The 18,676-nt window shown below is 42.3% G+C and overlaps 1 protein-coding gene across 13 annotated transcripts in view; it reads right to left on the bottom strand.

The window, feature by feature from the left end:
- Positions 1 to 2,107: 2,107 nt before the first annotated feature.
- Positions 2,108 to 18,676, bottom strand: part of GRIA3 (glutamate ionotropic receptor AMPA type subunit 3) — a 281,453-nt gene continuing 264,884 nt past the window's right edge. For 8 of the 13 annotated variants that reach the window (XR_011998189.1, XR_003237942.2, XM_072743736.1 and 5 more), the window contains 3 exons: positions 11,702 to 11,816; positions 8,846 to 9,093; positions 2,108 to 4,349 (listed from right to left, as the gene is read on the bottom strand). Coding sequence is in view for 11 of the 13 variants with exons in the window: in XM_072743736.1 (XP_072599837.1) it covers positions 8,848 to 9,093; positions 11,702 to 11,816 (361 nt within the window). In the remaining 2 variants the exon portion in view is untranslated. The remainder of the gene's footprint in view (positions 4,350 to 8,845; positions 9,094 to 11,701; positions 11,817 to 18,676) is intronic. The other 5 variants (XM_072743734.1, XM_072743735.1, XM_072743733.1 and 2 more) reach the window with 1 other exon arrangement.

The following is an 18,676-nucleotide window of genomic DNA, read 5'->3' as shown; positions in this document are numbered from 1 at the left end:
AAAATGGTAAGTCTCTCCAGTGGCCCATGTCCTGTTGGGATGCCAAGTTCTGTGTGTGTCCACAATTGAATGCAGATATATTGCTACTGAGTGTCATATCTGGAAAGTGATCTGGTAATAAACTGGTACCTCAAAGCCCAGTCCAACAGGGTGAGGATAAGAGGGGAGTGGTAGGGGACAGAGTAGCTGAATAGCTGGCTCTGGCTCTAACTGATGGTAGGTTTTAGTGGTATAACTGGCATATGGCCCTTCCACGACAGCTTGTTACTCACTCTTCTGCTTCACATAGTCTGCATTCTGAGGAATAATGGTACTTCTTCTTGCTTCTCAATGTGTTCTCCTCTAGGTTCATCTCCCCAGGTCACAGCCAACCCTCTCTCCCCACCCAATTTGCAGCACAGTTCTTGCCTGAGCCTACCTAGGTTTCCTTGAGTATATTGCCCTTCCCATTTGAAGATTTTACTATACAGTGTGATGGGATGTGGTTATTGACAGGCAAGGAAACCAATGTGGGGACCAAGGGACATTTTCCTTTTGTGCATGGAGGGGTGTGTGTGTGTGTGTGTGTGTGTGTGTGTGTGTGTGTGTGACATTTGATGCTCAAGACCTCTTTGCAGACCTGGTTGGCAAGTCTGACCCAATGTGTAAGCAAGATATATAGCTACCTGCAGTCTGATTTGAGAAAGACTACACATATTCCTTTTGCTTCTCCCTCCCATCAAGGAGAAAAAAAACAACCCAAACTCCACCTGAACCTAAATTGAACTCTATCATCGTCTGCCACAACACCTGAGAGTGGCTTTTCCTTCGGGGTAAGGAATTGGAAGTTCTCGTTATTTTGGAAGATCCAGGGGCATCATTTGGTGCTTGAACCGATTTTATCAGTCACCTAGGGAAGCACCACTCTAATCTGGTCACTGAATCTCCTCCCTAGAGAATCAGTTCTCTACTGGTGGGACTGCTGTAGGTGTCCTAATTGAAGACAAGGAAAGCAGCTGAAGAGTAATAAATAAAGCATGATGTTTGGCCAGCCCATCTGACAGCATTTCCGGGGACAGTGAAGATGGGAGTAATCTGCAGAGGCATGTGGGCCAAATTAACCTCAGTGTGTTTCCATCAGCCTGCACTTCAGAATCTTCTGAGAGTTTTCCTTTCCCACTCTGAGTTTTCTTTGTCTCCAAGGCCTTGTGCTCCCTGTTTGAAACTCTGTGACCCCAGATAGCTTCCTTCTTTTCTCTCTCTACCATCTCAACTGCCCTTTTCTTCTTTCCTGGCTCAGCTGCAAACAATCCTTTCCTTCCCTCCTGTCATTATCCTCTGTTTTCTATGGTGATCAGGATATAAAACTGGCCTATATTTAAACACTTGCTTTATGTATTGGATAAAACTGTATTTCATGTTCACAATCTACAAATCAGATTAGATCAGTGGCCTTTCGTTTCTCCCTCAGAAACATAAAATCAGTACAGTCCTGATTTCATTATTTTTCTCTGCACACTAGATCAGTGACCCCAGGTGGAATGAAAGTTTTTCTAATAGAACATGAAGTTACTATTAGGAATTTAGACAGCAGAACAAAACTTAGCTACTTAACTAAGACTACTAAGACACATACTTTGTGGTGATGTGGGGCAGGCAGTTGGGAGTGTTATTGAAGAACATCGATCCTTAGTTTGGACACTTTGCTGGGAGGTCAGATCTGGAAATAGGAGGATGGGAAACCAAGGTTAGGGTCAAAGCCCCTGGGGAGAGGGTCTCAAAGGGTGGAGGAGACAAAGAATGGAAATGGAAGGCTTTGGAGTTAAACTTTCCCTATCAACTGAAGTCCTGCTTCTTGCTGTTTATGGGCACCGTCTCACTGTTGGAGATCCTGGCAAACCTAACCTAAGGTCTCGATGGCACACTTCTATTTAGGACAAGGGCTCTGAGCTTGCGTGTGGTTGCAGCTGAGTGTTGGTCGGGCATGGTGTAATCCTTTATGAGAATCACCAGCAAGGTGACTGTGACGTCATTGGCAAAGCTTCTGATGGGAAGTAAATTAGTGAACAATAACTTCTTGGCACCTGCATCCAAGTAAATTTTAAAGAGTCAAAGCACAGAAATGGAATTCTTTCTTTACAATTTTATTTACAAAATGTATTAAAACTTTGTACAATACCTCATGGCAATGAGGCTCCGTAATTTATGCCCACACATGCAATTTACGCTTTTACAGCCATTAGTTTGCTTGGCAATTTTTCTGTTCACTGAAGTACAGCTTTAACAACAAAAAGAAAAGAATTGGAAAAAAAATCCTCAAGTGACTACTGCCAAACTCCCATAGCTTGAAGTTAGTAGCAGAAATTTGAAGCAATCAATGTTTTTTTTTTTAAACATGCAGGTTTTTAAAAAATAACAAACCAATTTACCCGCCTCTTCATTCCCAGTGAAGTTTCCTCTGAAAAACTGATTTGAGTCAATAAACATATATTTCTCTTTATACAGTGCCTATGAAAACATTTGTGTGTAGGTCGGTTGATTTGTTTTATAGAACTTCACATTTGCACGGCGTTTGCTTCCTGCTCTGGACATCATAGCATTCAGAAGTTGAAAATCACAGTTTCATGAAAACAAAACAAAACAAAAACACAACAGCTTTCTTTTTGTTTGTTCAATACCATTTAAAATTTGACAGGTGAGTTATTCGCTTACGACACAATTTTTGGAATGAAAGTTTATATTACACTTTTCTGGAAACGTTTCATTGGAACGAGACTTCTTCCTTCCTTTGCTGAAGACAAGAGCAAATGGGCAGCAAGTCGGCTAAGCATCTAAAGGTCACACTTGGGAAATGAATTCGAGCTCCTAGTTTTTACAGTCTGGAAACTTCCCAATGCACGTCACTGATGAGAGCAAACTACTGAACTACAGAAAGCATACGTCATTATATAGGAGGTAATTAGTGAGCGGAGACTATTTCCTCTGACTGTTCTGATAATGCCAACGGCAGGTACGCAATTAGTGACTTGATAGCCTGTGGAGCAGTGGAGCGATCTTCCGAGAGAGCCAGGAGAGAGGCTGCCCCAAGCAAGGACCTAGGAGTGATGCTGAGGCCCTCGGTTTAGCAGTAGGTTTGGGAATGCATTTTAGTCTTTGCAAACTAGAAAAGGACACATGCAGTCTGACGCAGAGCCATGGGCAGTAACAGGCGACAGCTGGGAAGACAGACCTAGCAAGAGTAAAGTCACACTGAGAACTGGGGTCTGAACCCACTGGCCTGCCTTGCGACGCGGTCCTGTCTCCGAGGTGTACACTTGAAAGGCATACTTAGCGGAGAAAGCAGAGCTAAACACAGTGTTGTTTCCGAGAAAGATCTTCTAAACACATTGGGGAGTGTAGGCAGCATTTCCCTCACCTCAATGCTAAATACTCAACTATATTGACTGAAAATGCACACTGAAGCAAGAAAAACAGATCTGTGAGCTGCAATTCTAGGCTTCTTGGAAAGCCCCGGGATCCGTTTTGGGAAAGCACCGAGAGGTATGCCGGATAGTGCGCCGTCCCTTGCTACACACAAAAGTCAATTTCGAAAGCTCTGTTCATCCCCTCACCGAGTGGGAAGTTATCAAAGCATTTTCACAAAACCATTTCCAGAACACAGAGAAGTCACGGTTTAGTCCCTTTTCCAAAGTGTTTGAATTTTCTTAAGTGTCGCATTTACATTCTAAAGATATACACATTTCAGCAACGTGGAAAGGAAATAGGGTGCACAGAACATCACTACCAACAGGAACTACCAAAAACATCTGGTCAGCAGATCCTAGAAGAAATGCCAGTCTGTCTTCCCAAACACAGGGAGTCAGAGATTTTTTTTTTTTAAATCAGGAGGAATTAATTATTTTAGCTGAGATGGGCCTATTTGCTGAACTGGAATTTTAAATTTGTGTGTGCATGTGTGTGTGTGCGTGTGCGTGCGTGTGTGCGTGTGCGTGTGTGTGTATTAAAGAACATGGTGTTCATATACTGAGCAGTGGTATCAAAGAATGGCTTTTGTTCAATTGACTTTTTTTTAATAAGATTTTTTTTCGCATACTGGAATCTTGCATGTCCATTTTTTTGTTGGTTTTATTTTAATTTTTTTCAAGCAAAGCAAAAAATTTCAATGATGGTTTGCATTGTCGCGAGTCTCAGAGTGTTCCATAAGGCACTGAAGGAAAAAAAAATCAGTTTTTCCTATTGAAAGGTCATTGCACCATCAGCAATATTCGTGTCATGCCCGACACCAAGGAAAGTGAAATCTGGCTCAGGATCCTTGAAGCAGCCACGTTTTCGGTGATTCCTCTCATCACATGCCGCCAGTGGGATGGGATCTGCAAAGGCAAGGGGGAAACTTCCATTTGAACGGGCTTTCTCTTAGGAATTGCAAAGTTTCTTATGGTTCCATCTATGTGGGACGAGAACCATGAATGTTTTCTCAAACTGGCATCTCTGGGGCCGCACTCGGTTTGACTGGCTTTAGGCAACAAGTCTGTTTCACTTCTCTCACCTGATGCAAATGCTTCGCAATGAGGTTAAATTAGGTTCCTTCACTACTGTGCATTGTACTAAGACGTCACGGATGTTGCGTGAAGTCTAACTCAAGGCATTGATCACTTAGGATGCAAGTATACTAGGAAGTCTTAGTAGCATTCATATAGAGATATTCAGGGCAACTAATCTGTGGAGTGTAATTCTGATTGCAGAGCCTGTGACAAGGGACTGTTTACCTAAGACAGAGGATAAGCGATGTTCTGTGTGGCTTGTTCGATTGAAATCCATTTGACTGCGAGAAGAAAATTTGCTGTTCATTACTGGAAAGGTGACAGCTTGTCCCTCTTAATACCTACGACCTTAGTTATTCCAATCTGAACATAGCATATGGACTTTAAAGCACATTCCAGAAAGAGGCCAGAACGGTGATACCCATGAAGGGGCTTGGCAGGGGTCCTTGCCCCAGATGTTATAGGCCTGTTGGGATGCTGAGTCTGCCCTCCTGTAGGAGGTATTAACTAGTGCAGGGGATTCATTTGCCCCTGACTCTGAAGACTGCAGGGCATTTTTCTGCCTCCTTTTCAGGTGCACACCCCTCTTCTCCATCCTTTCCTTCTGTACCAAGGGAACCCTTGTTTTTCTCCTGAGCCAACAATTTCCCCAGGAAGAATGTCTATGCATGGGCTGCAGAAAGGAAAATCGATCATTTTGAAAATGGGTGGCATGAGCAAAGTTAATAACATTTTCTGGGAGGACTAAACGGAACCATCTTAGAGGAAAAATAGAAATCTTTTCCCTTAACTTCAAGTATCTTGAGGTTTTGAAAATGAGAAGCATTTCAAAAATATAGTTGAAGAAACCAAAGAAGCTAGAAGTAGCTCTAGTAGATGTCTAGTAAGACATCTCCCACCTAGAATCAGGGCTATGAAGTTGCTAATTGTTTTGTTCCCCTTCAGGTAGGTGTGTTAGTGATGACAGGTGCACAAGAAGTAGTTCTTGACGGCAGTGAGGAAATTGGGGAGAATCTCTTAAAACAGCAGAGCCAACCCGAGGGTGCAGTGAATCTGGAACATCTGGCAGTCAGTCACTGCCAAGGCATGATTGTGGGGGGTGGGGGGGGCACACTTTCAGTAGTTGGTCAGTAACCCAGAGAGGCAGCAGACAGCCCCGGAGCTGTCTGCTCCCTGGTGGGTGCTGAATCTGAGGCTGAGGCGTGTGTTTCCACAACAAGTTCAATAATCCTGACTATTCTCACCCATACAACATGAGCGATGACTCCCTCTTCTTTTGAGGATGCTTTTTATTATCCAGGTCTTACCTGGATCATATTTTTGCAAGTAATTGCCCTGGGGTCATTTTTCCTGAAGAATTACTGGTACTCCAAACTCCTAAGGCTGACTCGATGATTAGCAATAAAAGTAAAAATCTCAGGGTGCTGCTTGATCTCTGTGCCTCCACATAGACCATGATAGATCTAGGCCAATTCACATAACTGGAAGCCTAATAACTAGGTAACAAATTAGAAGTCATTAGGAGATCTTCCAGAACTTCATGGGAATTAAAAGATGAATGGATAAAGGGTTCACCCTTCACTTAATCAACATTCCCCTACCATTATGTGACTGAGCTGGCTGAGGACAGCAAAGAGGTTTATGTTTCCTGCTCAGCTTGCTTTGTGCCTCTTGAACTGATACATGGAAGGATTTTTCTGGTATCCTCAGAGGCTTTTCCTTCTTGTCTGGAGACTTCACATAGACTCAGAGGATCAACCAAGATGACTAAAGGAAGGTCAGAGAGCCAGAAGCTGTGGAAATTTCATTTCTGGGCCTCCACTTGAGGACTGCAACATTCTGCCCAGAGGTTTGCTGACCCCAGCTTTTCTTTCTTTCCCTTCCTCTCTTTCTGTTTCTTTTTTTGTCTTTCCTTTCCCCTCTGCCCTTCCCTCTGTCCTTCCTTCCCTCCCCCCTTCTTTCTTTCCTTCCTTAAGTTACATGCCCTGAGATCATTTTCTCTAGAATCTTACAACTCCTTGGACCAGCAGCATCAACATGGCCTGGGAGATTGTGAGAAATGTAGACTCTCAGGTAGCATCCCAGACCTACTCAATCCTAATCCACGTTTTTATAAATTCCCCAGGTGATTCACAACACACTCTGAGGCTTAAGAAGCACTGCTCTGGGGCGTTAACAAGAGATTGAAGCTATAGTAGCTGAGAAGTAGAGACATAGCTTCTCAGATGGAATGGCTGATAATAAGGAGGTTCTGGAGACTGTATGACCTGATACTTGTCTCAGAAAGATTCTTTGTGGGGAAAGCAGGAGATATTGACTATACAACCTCATGTGGAATGTGTAAGAAATGAGGCATATGTCTTTTTTGGTAAACAAGTGGGACATAGACTTAGGATCTGCTTTCCATTTAACAGGATCCTGTTGGGATTTCAAGGTTTCTGGAGACCACCAGGCCACTGGAGGCTAGAGGCAGGATGGTTTGGCAAGGAGAATACAGATATGAGAGGAAGGAAGGCTGGGTTCTAGTCCCAGAATGGCCACTACCTAGTTGTGTTGCCTTGAGCAAGTCACTGGGTGTGACTGGGTCTGTTACCTGAAAGGGAAAACACTTTGTGACCCACTACCTCAAATGAGGCAATAGATGTGGAAAACTGTTAGGCAAATTTCAGATGTATTCTTTTTTTGGATGCCAGTATCTCAGAATTCGGGATAATGAAGGTAAGCTGAAATCACCCATGTACTATCCTACGAAAAAACAAATAATGTGCCCCAAATTGTAATGGGCCTATATAACCTACTCAAGAGTAAAATATTGTAAGCACACTAGAACATTAAATGCTTGCATGCAAACAATGCTAATTACAAATGAATCCACATATTGTACATTCAGCAATGCAATGGGAAAACTCAGTTAGTGGGTTAGTTCAGTGTACTGAGTATGTTGTGGCAAAGGGTTGCAGTCGGCCGCAGGAAAGAACAACCAGCAACTTCATCAAATGAGATCATGCTTTCCATGGTGAAGACACACGATTTATTTGGATGAAATATTAATTAAAAGTGGGCTGAATTTAGTTCCACAATGTGAAATACAAGGAGATCAAAACGCAAATACTGCATTTGTAGAAAGTTGAGTGCATTCAAGAAATTCATATTGATGTAGACTCATGAGGTAAGATATCTCCCACCTAGAATAAGGGCTATGAAGTTGCTAATTGTTCTGTTCCCCTTCAGATGGGTGTGTTAGTGATGACAGATGCACTGAAGGTGACAGGACTATATTCTTTTAAACACTTCCAGAATGGACAGGCTATCTCACTTCAAGCTTGTCTTTGAACACGTTTGAGTTATTGGTTGGGGTAGGGGTGGGGGTTTGGCTGTAGCTGCTAGACTCAAGGTGGCATCAGTCAGGTTCATCTAAGTATGGATTTAGGGCAGCCAACAGCAGGGAGCCTAGACTGTTCTTTGGGAGACACTTACCTGAATATCAGTTCCAAGAAAGGGACAACAAAGAAACTCAAAAATGAAAGAAATGGTCTCAGATTTACACTTAAGAGAACCACCATGCCCTTACAGAAGCACTGCATTTCTCAAGGTGGCAGTGGCCCACTTCCATTCCTCATTTTACCATCGGATCCAGAGCAGCTGTTTTCTGTAGAACTGCACTGTCCAATACAGTAGCCACATGTGACCATCGAACACTCTGTAGGGGGCTAGTACCAGTTGAAATGTAGTATGGGTACAAAATACACGCCAGATTTCTAAGACTTAGCATGAAGGGAATAATGTAAAATATCCCATTCACTTTTTTTAAAATAAATTTTATTTTTTATTGGTGTTCAATTTGCCAGCATATAGAATAACACCCAGTGCTCATCCCGTCAAATGCCCATTCACTTTTGATATTGAGAACATGTTGAAATGATATCTTGGATATACTGAGTTAAATAAAATGTAGCCTTAAACTAATTTCACTTGTGTTACTTTTCAAGGTGTAGCTCCTAGAGCACTTCAGATTACACATGTGGTTCACGTAGGTGGCTCACAAACATTCCCATTGAACAGTGCTGCTCTAGAGAATTTCTTCTCCTTTTGGGTCACACACCATAGTACAATTACGATGGTGCTATTAGAAAAGCAGCACTGCCCGACAAGAAAGCACAACCATTGTTTTCAAAGAATCAAATGGTTGCAAAGAATAGACAATACTCGAAACAATAAACCAAAGTGAGAGACAGAGAGAGAGAGAGAGAGAGAGAGAGAGAGAGAGAGGAGAAATTAACACATAGTAAGGTAAAGCTGATTAGTTTACTAGACCTTGACCGTACCCCTAGATCTTAACACTTTCTGTTCCATACACGTTGTAGCCTTCTCTGTATGTAGCGTAATTTTGAGTGTTGGTGGCAGGAGCAGGCTTAAAGTTTTGGGTGTTCTTTGTGAGTTTCATGCGTTTGGACTCTGCCCGTGATTTGTAACAGAATTCTATCAAAGCCACCATCATGGCCAGCCCCAGACCTCCGACAAGTATATAGAAAACGCCTGCCACATTGCTCAGGCTCAGAGCGCTGGTCTTGTCCTAAGAGAAATGAACAACGCTATTAGTTCTTGGGGAAAACACAAGCAATAGGACATCATAATGCATGACAACAATATAGGATAGTTCTAAGTTGCAAAAGAACTAAACATTGATGTCAGTAAGTGTTATGACTCGACTCTGGCAACTGACTGATGTTTCACAAGTGGCCCGCAAGATGGTAGATTGTGCTTCTGTTGACAGTTGTGGTCCTCACCTAGACGTTCAGTTACTTTGACTCCTTAATTCCTTTGGTACCTCAAAATGGTGTCAGCAGCTAAATATAACAGCGCTTGGCCACAGGAGCAAAAGTGTAAACACAAGCACAATTTATTCTTCTGCCAGCCTCAAAGTGCCATTTGCCAGAGTTGAGCTGTGACATAATCTCTAGAAATGTAACACTCTTTTCATTTGGGAACTTGAAGCACTCTTTCCCCTCTCTGGCCCGCAACACCCCTTTTTCCCTTGTTGTCCCTGTGACAAACTTGTCAACAACTTGTCTTGAAGATACCAGGTGAGAATATTAGAGGTTCCTGATATTCCTATCTGGAGAGTTCCTTCACGAGGGTTTGTTTAAAAGGGATTAACTCTCCCCTTTCCCCCCGGTGGCTGAGAAATTGCTCCCTTTGGGGACTGGTTGCTAAGTTTGCATCCTCAGGGCAGCAAGTCTTTGTGCTTCTGCAACAAGGGCATAGCACAAAGAATTGGTTCCCTCCCATCTTCCTGAGAGTTGAAGGAAAACTGTCAGGAGGACCTATTGGGTCCTGAATTGGCTCCATATAAATCAGAAAGCTTTTCCAGGAGGCTGATGATTTAAAAAAAATCCAGCTCATTTTCAGCTTTACTCAGGGAATGTGGCAAATAATTAAAAAAAAATACTACACTTATCTGTTTTCTATTTAAAACAGGGGCGGGGGGAAATCGAGGAAGCCGGTCAGTGACTTTCAGGTCAAACTGCAAATCTGACTAAGTTATCTGCCTGTATGAAAAAGCAAAAACTGAACTGCTGAACAATGGAAAGAAAAAAAGTTGGTGCCTTGAGCCCTACCTTGAGGTAGGACACACCAAGGGCCCGGAGCCTTTCTTTGAAAAAAAAAAAAAATAGCATTTTGTAGTCTTTTTAGAGGGAATGTAACCATTTTGCTGCTGAATGCCATTGAATGGAATACCCAAATTGTTAAGTCAGGGAATTGAATATCTTACTGAAATGGTAACACAGTGAGCAGGTAATGGCCATGGCTGACACTCAACACTCTGTGGCTCAGCTAGTCCTGGTGTCATTTAAAGAATTAAATGGAGAGAGGATACGGCCATGTCTTGATTCTATTGTTATAGGAGACCGCGCTATACTTGTTTACCTTAATAAAAAGGCCAATTAGAATTGAATTGCATGGTTGGGGAGGAGGGTATGTGTGAGCCTCATGTTTACACAACCTTGTAAATAGTCACTCTTCTAGGGCCACTGACAGGAAACTAGAGAAGTGGGAATTTCTGTCCCCTATGAAACAATGGATCATTTCCTTATTAAGGAGGCTGGTGAGGCTACCTGCAAGGATGCTCCACGATCCACTAGGAAATGGACCGGTTCCGGCAACCCTCCCTCTGCCGTGAAGTTATTATATGTATGTGGCATTTCATGAGGGAAAAGTGTCCTTGGACATAACCCACGTTAAGTGTGGCAACAAGAATAGTTTCAAGTTCCAGGTATTTAAGTTTCACAGAATTCCTTGTCATGGGATGTGGAAAACCAGTAGCAAAATGGTTCACTGCACAGGGGAAATGAGTGACATTTCATGAAATGAATTAACTGATACCACAATATTAGTTCAAAAAAAGGCAAGGCAAAAATTGAAACTAAAAAGAACTTTCTTAGGGGAGCAAAGGGGGGCAGGAAGGAGGCGGGGAAGAGTGTTTCATGCTTATCAATGTGATGTTATCCTGACAATGTATACCCTTAAGGAGCATGCGACTAAATTTCAAAAGTATTATGTACCGAGATTCAAATGACACCTTTGGAAGAGAGAAGTGTGACAGACTTAATGATATTCGAGATCTAAATAGATGCTGAACTCAATACGACAGCAGCTGGGAGGAGGCTAATCATTCCGCTTACAGAGACCAGTCTTTGTTATTTATTTCTTTGACTGTTTTCACATGAGATTGATATAATGTATGAATAACCAAAGGTATTTACAGCTACAAAGTCTCTGACACTGTAAGAGGTTAAGAGAAAGTACTGTCACAACTGGATTTTTTTTTTTTTTTGGTTGTGGTTGTTGTTAGGTTTTCTCTTTGAACTTTCGAAATGTGAAATACAGTAAAACCCCCTTATAACACAGCTCAGTTTTTCACAGCTTTGGAAGTGCGGTGGGCCAGATTGGGTTCCAATCTCAACACTAGCTCCATCCTGAAGGTCAAGGTCAATGGTTGGTGCTTGGCGGCAGGTCTCCTTGGTGGGCCGCCTGCCTTGTGACTTTAGCGCTGCTGTTATAAAGGGGTCCCACTGTGTTGGGGGGGGTGTGTTGGGAAGGAAAGCCGTTTTGGGGTAGAAAATAAACAGTGGTTCAAAATGTGATTGCTAATCAGTACAAAAAGACCTTCAGCGACTGACCTTACTCCCGGAGTCCTTGGCTCCACACTCCCCCTTATCGTACCACCATTTGTTTTTCAGCTTGTCTAAGATGCCTTGTTCACTGAGTTTCAATACTGCAAGGTTTACAGGCGTTCTTCACGTGGGAAATAACATAAATAACATTATATTATGTTATTTTATGTTATTCAAGCTTCAAACTACTTTAAAACTATAGAAAGCGATAAAGCAGGGGGCCCTGGCCACAGAGTAATTTTAGAACACTGCAGGCAACCTGAGCATTACCTTATAAAAAGTTAACACTACAGCAACGCTATATTTACCAGGGCCTGCCCATATCGCTTTGAGTAATCGGCACACACTGTTAAATAATGAGGATAGAAAAACAGGCACTCTTGGATAGGCTGTGTGTGGTGAGGAGGGGGTCTCCCCTCAAGTGACAATCATCGGCGGCAGCTCGAGGTAGCTTTATGACGGACATGTGTTAGGTTTGATCTAACCGGGTGTCTTGTTGTACTTCCAGACAGAAAGCAAGCTCTATGGAGGAGCAGGGGAGGGGATGGGGCCAGAAGAGAAAGTCGACTCTACGGGCATGACATGCCTTCTGATTAGTTGTCCTTTATCACACAAACCTTTAGCCCAGATGAAGATGATCTCAGAAAGAACTCTACTACAAACATGTCTTCACTCCGCAAGCTCTGAATTCTTTACACACGTACTGGTCTTAGAATTGATAGAACGTGGACCTCTGAGTTTTAGATGAGAGGACTTTCCACAAGAAGAAAACCGGCCTGTGGCTTGTTCCTCTTGCTAACTGGCTGTCTCTCTGATATGGCCCTATGTCTTTGGTCAACTCAGAGGACCAGAGGGTGAACCAGATTGTTTAAAAATGGATTATTAATATGGCTCCATCTAAAATAGCAAACTGATTCTGCCACTGTGCATAGTACTGTAGAGGAACAGTTTACTGTTCCAGTAAGGTAAGTCTTCCTCAACTGAGACTATCCTACAGCCCCAGGAGGCCAGGCCAGTGCTCCCTAGCCCTCCACCTTTTAAAGCATCAGGCCTGCAGTCTGAGCCCCTGGGCAAACGCAGGAAACCCTACTGGTCTGAGGTTAATATTTCCTCCCTTAGAAATTTCTTCAGCTGGAGAATGGGAATAATGGCCTTTACCCTGTCTTCTTGCTAGAGCTAATGAATTTTAAATAAAATATCTCCCATAACTTCAGATAAAAATGCATTATGTTTAGAGGGTGGCATAATTCTATTATAAGATAATAAATTACTGTGTGTTCATATTCACACGAACGGTGTTGCGAATATTAGTGCATGTTATTCTGAATGCCACCAATTCACAAGGAGGAAAGCAGACACGTTTATGTTACTATGAACATGCCATAGAATTTCTTAGCTTATTCTGGGTAAGTTGGACCCACCAACATATTCAGTCATTGGGAAGACTTCCTCTAGTCACAGAGATGTGCCCTCTATCAGACCAAGTTCCCAAAGCCTAGTTCCTTTCTCTCCCCCTTTGCTGTTGAGAGCAGAGGGACCATCTCATCCTGAGCTATTCTGAGAAATGTATAATCATTTAAAAACAATATGCAATTTCAGAGTACTTGAGATTTGAAAAACTATAAACCTGGAGTGTCAGGGAGGTGACACTTTCTCAGTTGGTTCTGGGCATGGCAGCCAGAATATCTGCATTTTGTATCTCACCAGGAAATTGAGATCTTTTTGTGTTTTTTTTTCTTTCTTTTTTTTTCTTTTTATGTTTTAAACAAGTTCTTTCAATGCTCAGAACCTTAGCCTTCTCAAATGCCAACCGGTTTGGCTTGGGATACAAAGCAACAAAAGATACTCAAAACTTTGAGCCTCTTTAAGATATCATTGGCAGTGAAAGTTAAGTCTTAGGTTTTTAGTTTCATTCACTTATTTATTTTTAAAGATTTTATTTTTAAGTAATCTCTACACCCAACGTGGGGCTTGAATTTACAACTTTGAGATCAAGAGTCGCACACTCTACCCACCTAGCCAGCCAGATGCCCCAAGTCTAAGACTTTTAAAGGACAGACAGGCCATCTATGACCCTGAGATCAGTGTTCAAACTTCCTTCTCCCTTACTTCCCACTGTTTGGCCCCCTTCTGCCTCTCCTTTTCACTTATTAGTTTTTGTTTTATCACTACCTCTCCCTCAGTGCTATGCCTTAAGCCAGACACTGGTGCCCAGGCTCCAAAGGCAGGGGAGATGCTTCCCAGTGGCACCTGGGTGCCCAATTCCATCAGGATCCCAGGAAAAAGCACAAAGAATTTCCTTTCTCCTTTCTATGCTTTCCCTTTTCTTATTGCAAAGGGTGCAGTGTCCTCACGTGGCTCTCTGAGCCTTTACCGGTCCCCATCCTCATTCAAGGTCCTATATTCTTCAAATGACTATTCAATTTCCTTAGTAACTCTTTCCTAGTGGCTCTTACTAGATCTCAGGAATAGAGCAGTCTGATTAAAGGCACTCACACTGTGGTCCAAATAGAGATCTCTTCCTAGAGAACCTGGGTTTTAAAGAAGCTTGTCAACCATTAAGTGAGCTATGTTGTTCATAGTGTTACATGTGGGTTTAGAGCAATAGTTCTTAAAGTGTTGTCCAAGAACCCCGGAGGACCCCTGAAACCTTTTCATCAGAAGATCTGCATAGTCAACACTATTTTTAATAATACTAAGACCTTCCTTGTCCTTCTCCCTCTTATTGCCTCATGAAGTACAGTGGAGTTACCTGGAGGCTTCGTTACATGTGATCTTGCCACAAATTGAATGAAAAAGCAGAAATGAAAATCCTTTTCTCTTCTATGGAGCCAGATATTAAAGAGATTTGCAAAATCATAGGACCATATACTCCTTACTAATTTTGTTTTGGAAAAATTTAGTTTTCATAAAAAGTATGTTATTTATGTTAACATATATTGGGTATATTATTATTGTTATTTTGGGTTTATTAGTTTTAAGATAAATTAAGGAATACATCCTTTTAGAATTCCATTTTAATTTCTGATACAGTAAATATTAGTAGATATGCCACACATAAACAAAATCTTTTGGGAGTTCCCTTTAATTTTTAAGCGTGTAAAAGGGTCCTGGGATAAAGAGAAGTTTGAGAAGCACTGGTGTTGGAGAAGGAATGCTTTTTCTGTGCTGCGGCCTATTCTAGGTTGCTACCATCCACCCTTGCTAAAACCCAGGCTCAGTAGGTCGGCAGTTTGGAAACCTACTTCTGACAAATGGCCTGTCACTGCCGGAGGACATCCGGTGGCCTCTGCAGAATGGCTGCTAACTGCTCTCCACTTCTATGGCCTCCGCGGTTACTGTGGAGGTTACCTTACTGTCATGGTTCTCAATCAGGGGTCCTTTTGTCCTCCAGGGGCTATTTGGCAATGTCTAGAGTCACTTCTCATGGTCACAACTGGGCGGGAGGAGGGAGAGACACTACCTTGAAGAAGTTTAGTCTTCGATTGGAAAAAAAAAATCACAGGGCTTATGAAATCTGGCAGGGAACCAATGTGCGTTTGGGAACTTCTAAATAAAAATAAAGGAGAAAAACAAACATTTCAAGCAGCAGCACAGCCAAGGAGCATAAAAGCTGTAATCAGGAATCACAGATAATGCCACTTAACAAGGTTTAGGATAGCTGCCAAGAAAAGAAAATACAAGGCCCAAATCTCCTAGAACTGTTTGTTGCTGTGGGGTGGAAGAAATGCCTGAGATGGCAGAGAAATGCTGCCAGGATTTTCTTTTTTACTGCACCTTCCTGGATGTATTGCCCAGCTCATTCCAATTCAACCAAATGTATTGACACTCCCCTGACGCACCCGCACACCCACACACATGCACACACAATCTGGGATTTTAAAGGAAGAGGAATCACATGGGCATTCTGTCATTTTAAATGTCACTGTCTCCGTGAAGCAGTTTTTGCTCCCTGCCTCAGTATTTTCTCCCTCCTTCCTATTTACACATGTGTCTCTTACTCCCACTAGACTGTGTGCTTTTCAAGTGCAGGGACTGTGGCTTACGTATTTGTATCCCTGCTTAGACCCATTCTCTCAACAAATGCTTGTTGCATAGCTAACTCTCTTTTAGCATTGCTTTTCAGCCTAATATTTCCCCAAGTTATCACACTTCTTACTATTGTTTGAATTTAATGATCACCCTAAGAAGGTAGATTTATGGCCTCTACATTGTAAGTCAAGAAATTGAGGCACAGATAGGTTAAGCAATCTGCTCAAGCCTGCACAGCAAGTTATGGGGCAGGCCAGAGGGCAAATGAATATATATTTAACTCTGTACTGTGCACTCTCTAGTGGAACACACGAAAGGGTGCAGTCCTCTTTATTTCTATTCTTCGTGCTTGGATGTTCATAATGAAGTTTGTCTTTAGGGACTACCACACTCCAAGTAACTATCAACCTAGCAAGGGCATATCTTGCAGCTGGGGCCTTTCACTGTGTGGCAGCAATATGTCTCCAGGGGAGGCTTCAGAGCAATTACTGCAGGCCCTTAACTGGTACCTAAGAGAATTATAAGTCAGAAATATTTATTGTACTCACCTCAATAGAGAACAGAAAGAATTAAACAAAGTAGGTCAGATTCCTATCATGGAAACTAGGCATTCTCACCTCTGACAGGCTTGCTATGAACCCTTTGCTGGGTACAGCCCTCCCAAGAAAAAGGCATCCAGAGGCTTAGGGAGAGAACAGGAGAGTTTCGTGATGTAATTTCAGGAGATCTGGGTATGTCCCCCTGTCCAAAACTATTTTCCTCATGGGTACCTGAAATTCCGTCCTGAGAATTGCCCACCTGAGCAATATTCCTTGTTAAAATACAAAGCTCCTTTGGGAAATGGGAAATGGACCAGAGCAACTATTTACAGACTCCAACTCTTTGTTATATTTTGTTTAAAAAATGTTCAAGGAAGAAGAGTGTAAAACTCCCCTAAGAGTATTCATAGAAATGTGTATGGATTGTTGATCAGATGAAGAGGGTAGGAGCAAAGGTGAATCACGTCATTTAAAAGTATGTGAAGGCAGTGCGGACTGGTGGCAGGATAATGAAAACTGAGTGTGGGGAACAGTCTTGGAGTGGCATCTATTTTTCTTTTTAAATAGAGGTAGTAATGTAATGCATAATGCTTTGAAAATGAGTTCTACTTTTGAATAAAAGAAACCATAACTAGCTGATACAAATTTTTGCTTATCTCTGCCATCCACACCTGGCAGTACCTCAGCTACAAAGGACTGTGCTCACTAATCCGAGGCATCCAGCCCTCGGTGGCGGTTGTCCAGATTCCCAGCTCATTCCTGGGATGTGCCAGCCAGTTCAGTGTTATCTTAGTGATGGCCAGTGTTACATATGGAGACAGTTTTAGGATAAGAAGGCTATTTTCTTTACTGTGAAAGTAGAAACTGTTTATTAAAAAAACCCCAAAGTAACTAAAACTTTTGATATCTTTCAAAGGAAGTGTCCAATTTATTTTTCAATTTTGAGTTCAGGAAATATCCCCAAAATAGGTAGTTTGGAGCCACAAACAAAGAGGAAAAATGTGGGGAGAGAGATGTGAGGGTGCTGAGTTCCCCAGAGTGGGAAAGAAGAAAAAAAAATGGCCTGGTGAATTAATGACCAAGTTGATTCCTCCAAATAGTGATCCTGGAAGGGTTGATATAAAAATCTGTACTGTGGCTATGTCTCTGAGCCTGAAAAATACAGGAACCCTGGGGCAGTACTATTTATCGGCCCAAGAGACTGTGGGATAGATTCTGCTCTGAATGGCTTCACTTCTCCTTTCTGAGGGGGGACACCTAAAGAGTAAATGTCTGTTTAATTAATGATGCCAGAAGATCTTCAATGTTGCCCTGAGGAGGGATAGATATATGTGTAAATACATAGGTTACAGAGAAAGACAAGGAGATCACAGAGAAGTAAAAGAAATATACGAGGAAGGGTAGTGTATTTGCATAGGTGATGAAGAACTCAGCCTAACATCTGGATCTGGGTGATGACAATGGAAGCTTATCACAACCTAATCTGGAAGCCCTCCCCTCACCCCATGCCTCATCTCAACCTCACTCCAACTTACTGACACTTGCTTCTTGGAACCTGGTGATTTTTTTTGAATGACTTTTTAGAATTATCTTCAGCCCAGTGGAGGGAGGATAGCCATCCTCTCTTTCACTGGCTTTTCTACTGAAGATATTTCAGGTTTTCATGGGGACAAGTCACCTTTCTGAATTGCTCACATGCTTCCCTAGCCATTTCTGAAAAACTCCTAACATCACTCAGGAAATCACAGACCTGTGCAGACATGTGCGACTAGAGACATCTCTGCCCAGGTAGGTCTTGATTTATTCACTTGAAGCCAATTGAATTGATGACCAAGCAAGAGAAGATTCTTTGCTAGATAAAAAGATTTACTCTAAGGTCCTTTATATTCTTTCCTGATGGTTTCCTTGGGATATGTGACCTCTCCATACAGTAGCTGTTAGGGATCATGGCAGTTCAAAATATGCCCTAGACTACACTGGAATCTGGAGCCCTTAGAAAAATCTCTATCCAATTCTTTTCATAGAGATTTCTGGATGCAGGATTCTAGGAGAATGAGGGTTTAAGTTATTTCAATCTTTCTACCCTTGGATCAGCCTGAGCTTTCTCCACAACCTGGGAACATGTACATATGACTGCAGGTATTACTGCACCCTGGCCACCCAAGCAACCCTTAGTCCCCAGGGGCAGCTACAATGATTTGCAGAGTTATGCAGAGCTTAGCTGCTAGAAGCTCCCTCTGAGTGAGAATTTATATCTATGTAGTTCACAAATGCAGCTCAAACCTATTTAACTCCTTGCTAATGAGATCATAATTTAATGCAAGTGCAGAGAGCAAATTCAATAATGCATGCACATAACATGAGGAGTTGAAAGCCGTGAGTCATTTTACTAAGGGCCTAACAATGCTAG

The sequence above is a fragment of the Vulpes vulpes genome, chromosome X, assembly GCF_048418805.1.
Source record: "Vulpes vulpes isolate BD-2025 chromosome X, VulVul3, whole genome shotgun sequence".
NCBI lineage: Eukaryota > Metazoa > Chordata > Mammalia > Carnivora > Canidae > Vulpes > Vulpes vulpes.
The sequence above is the reverse complement of the archived record's forward strand: the minus strand, read 5'-3'. Positions and strand labels throughout refer to the sequence as shown.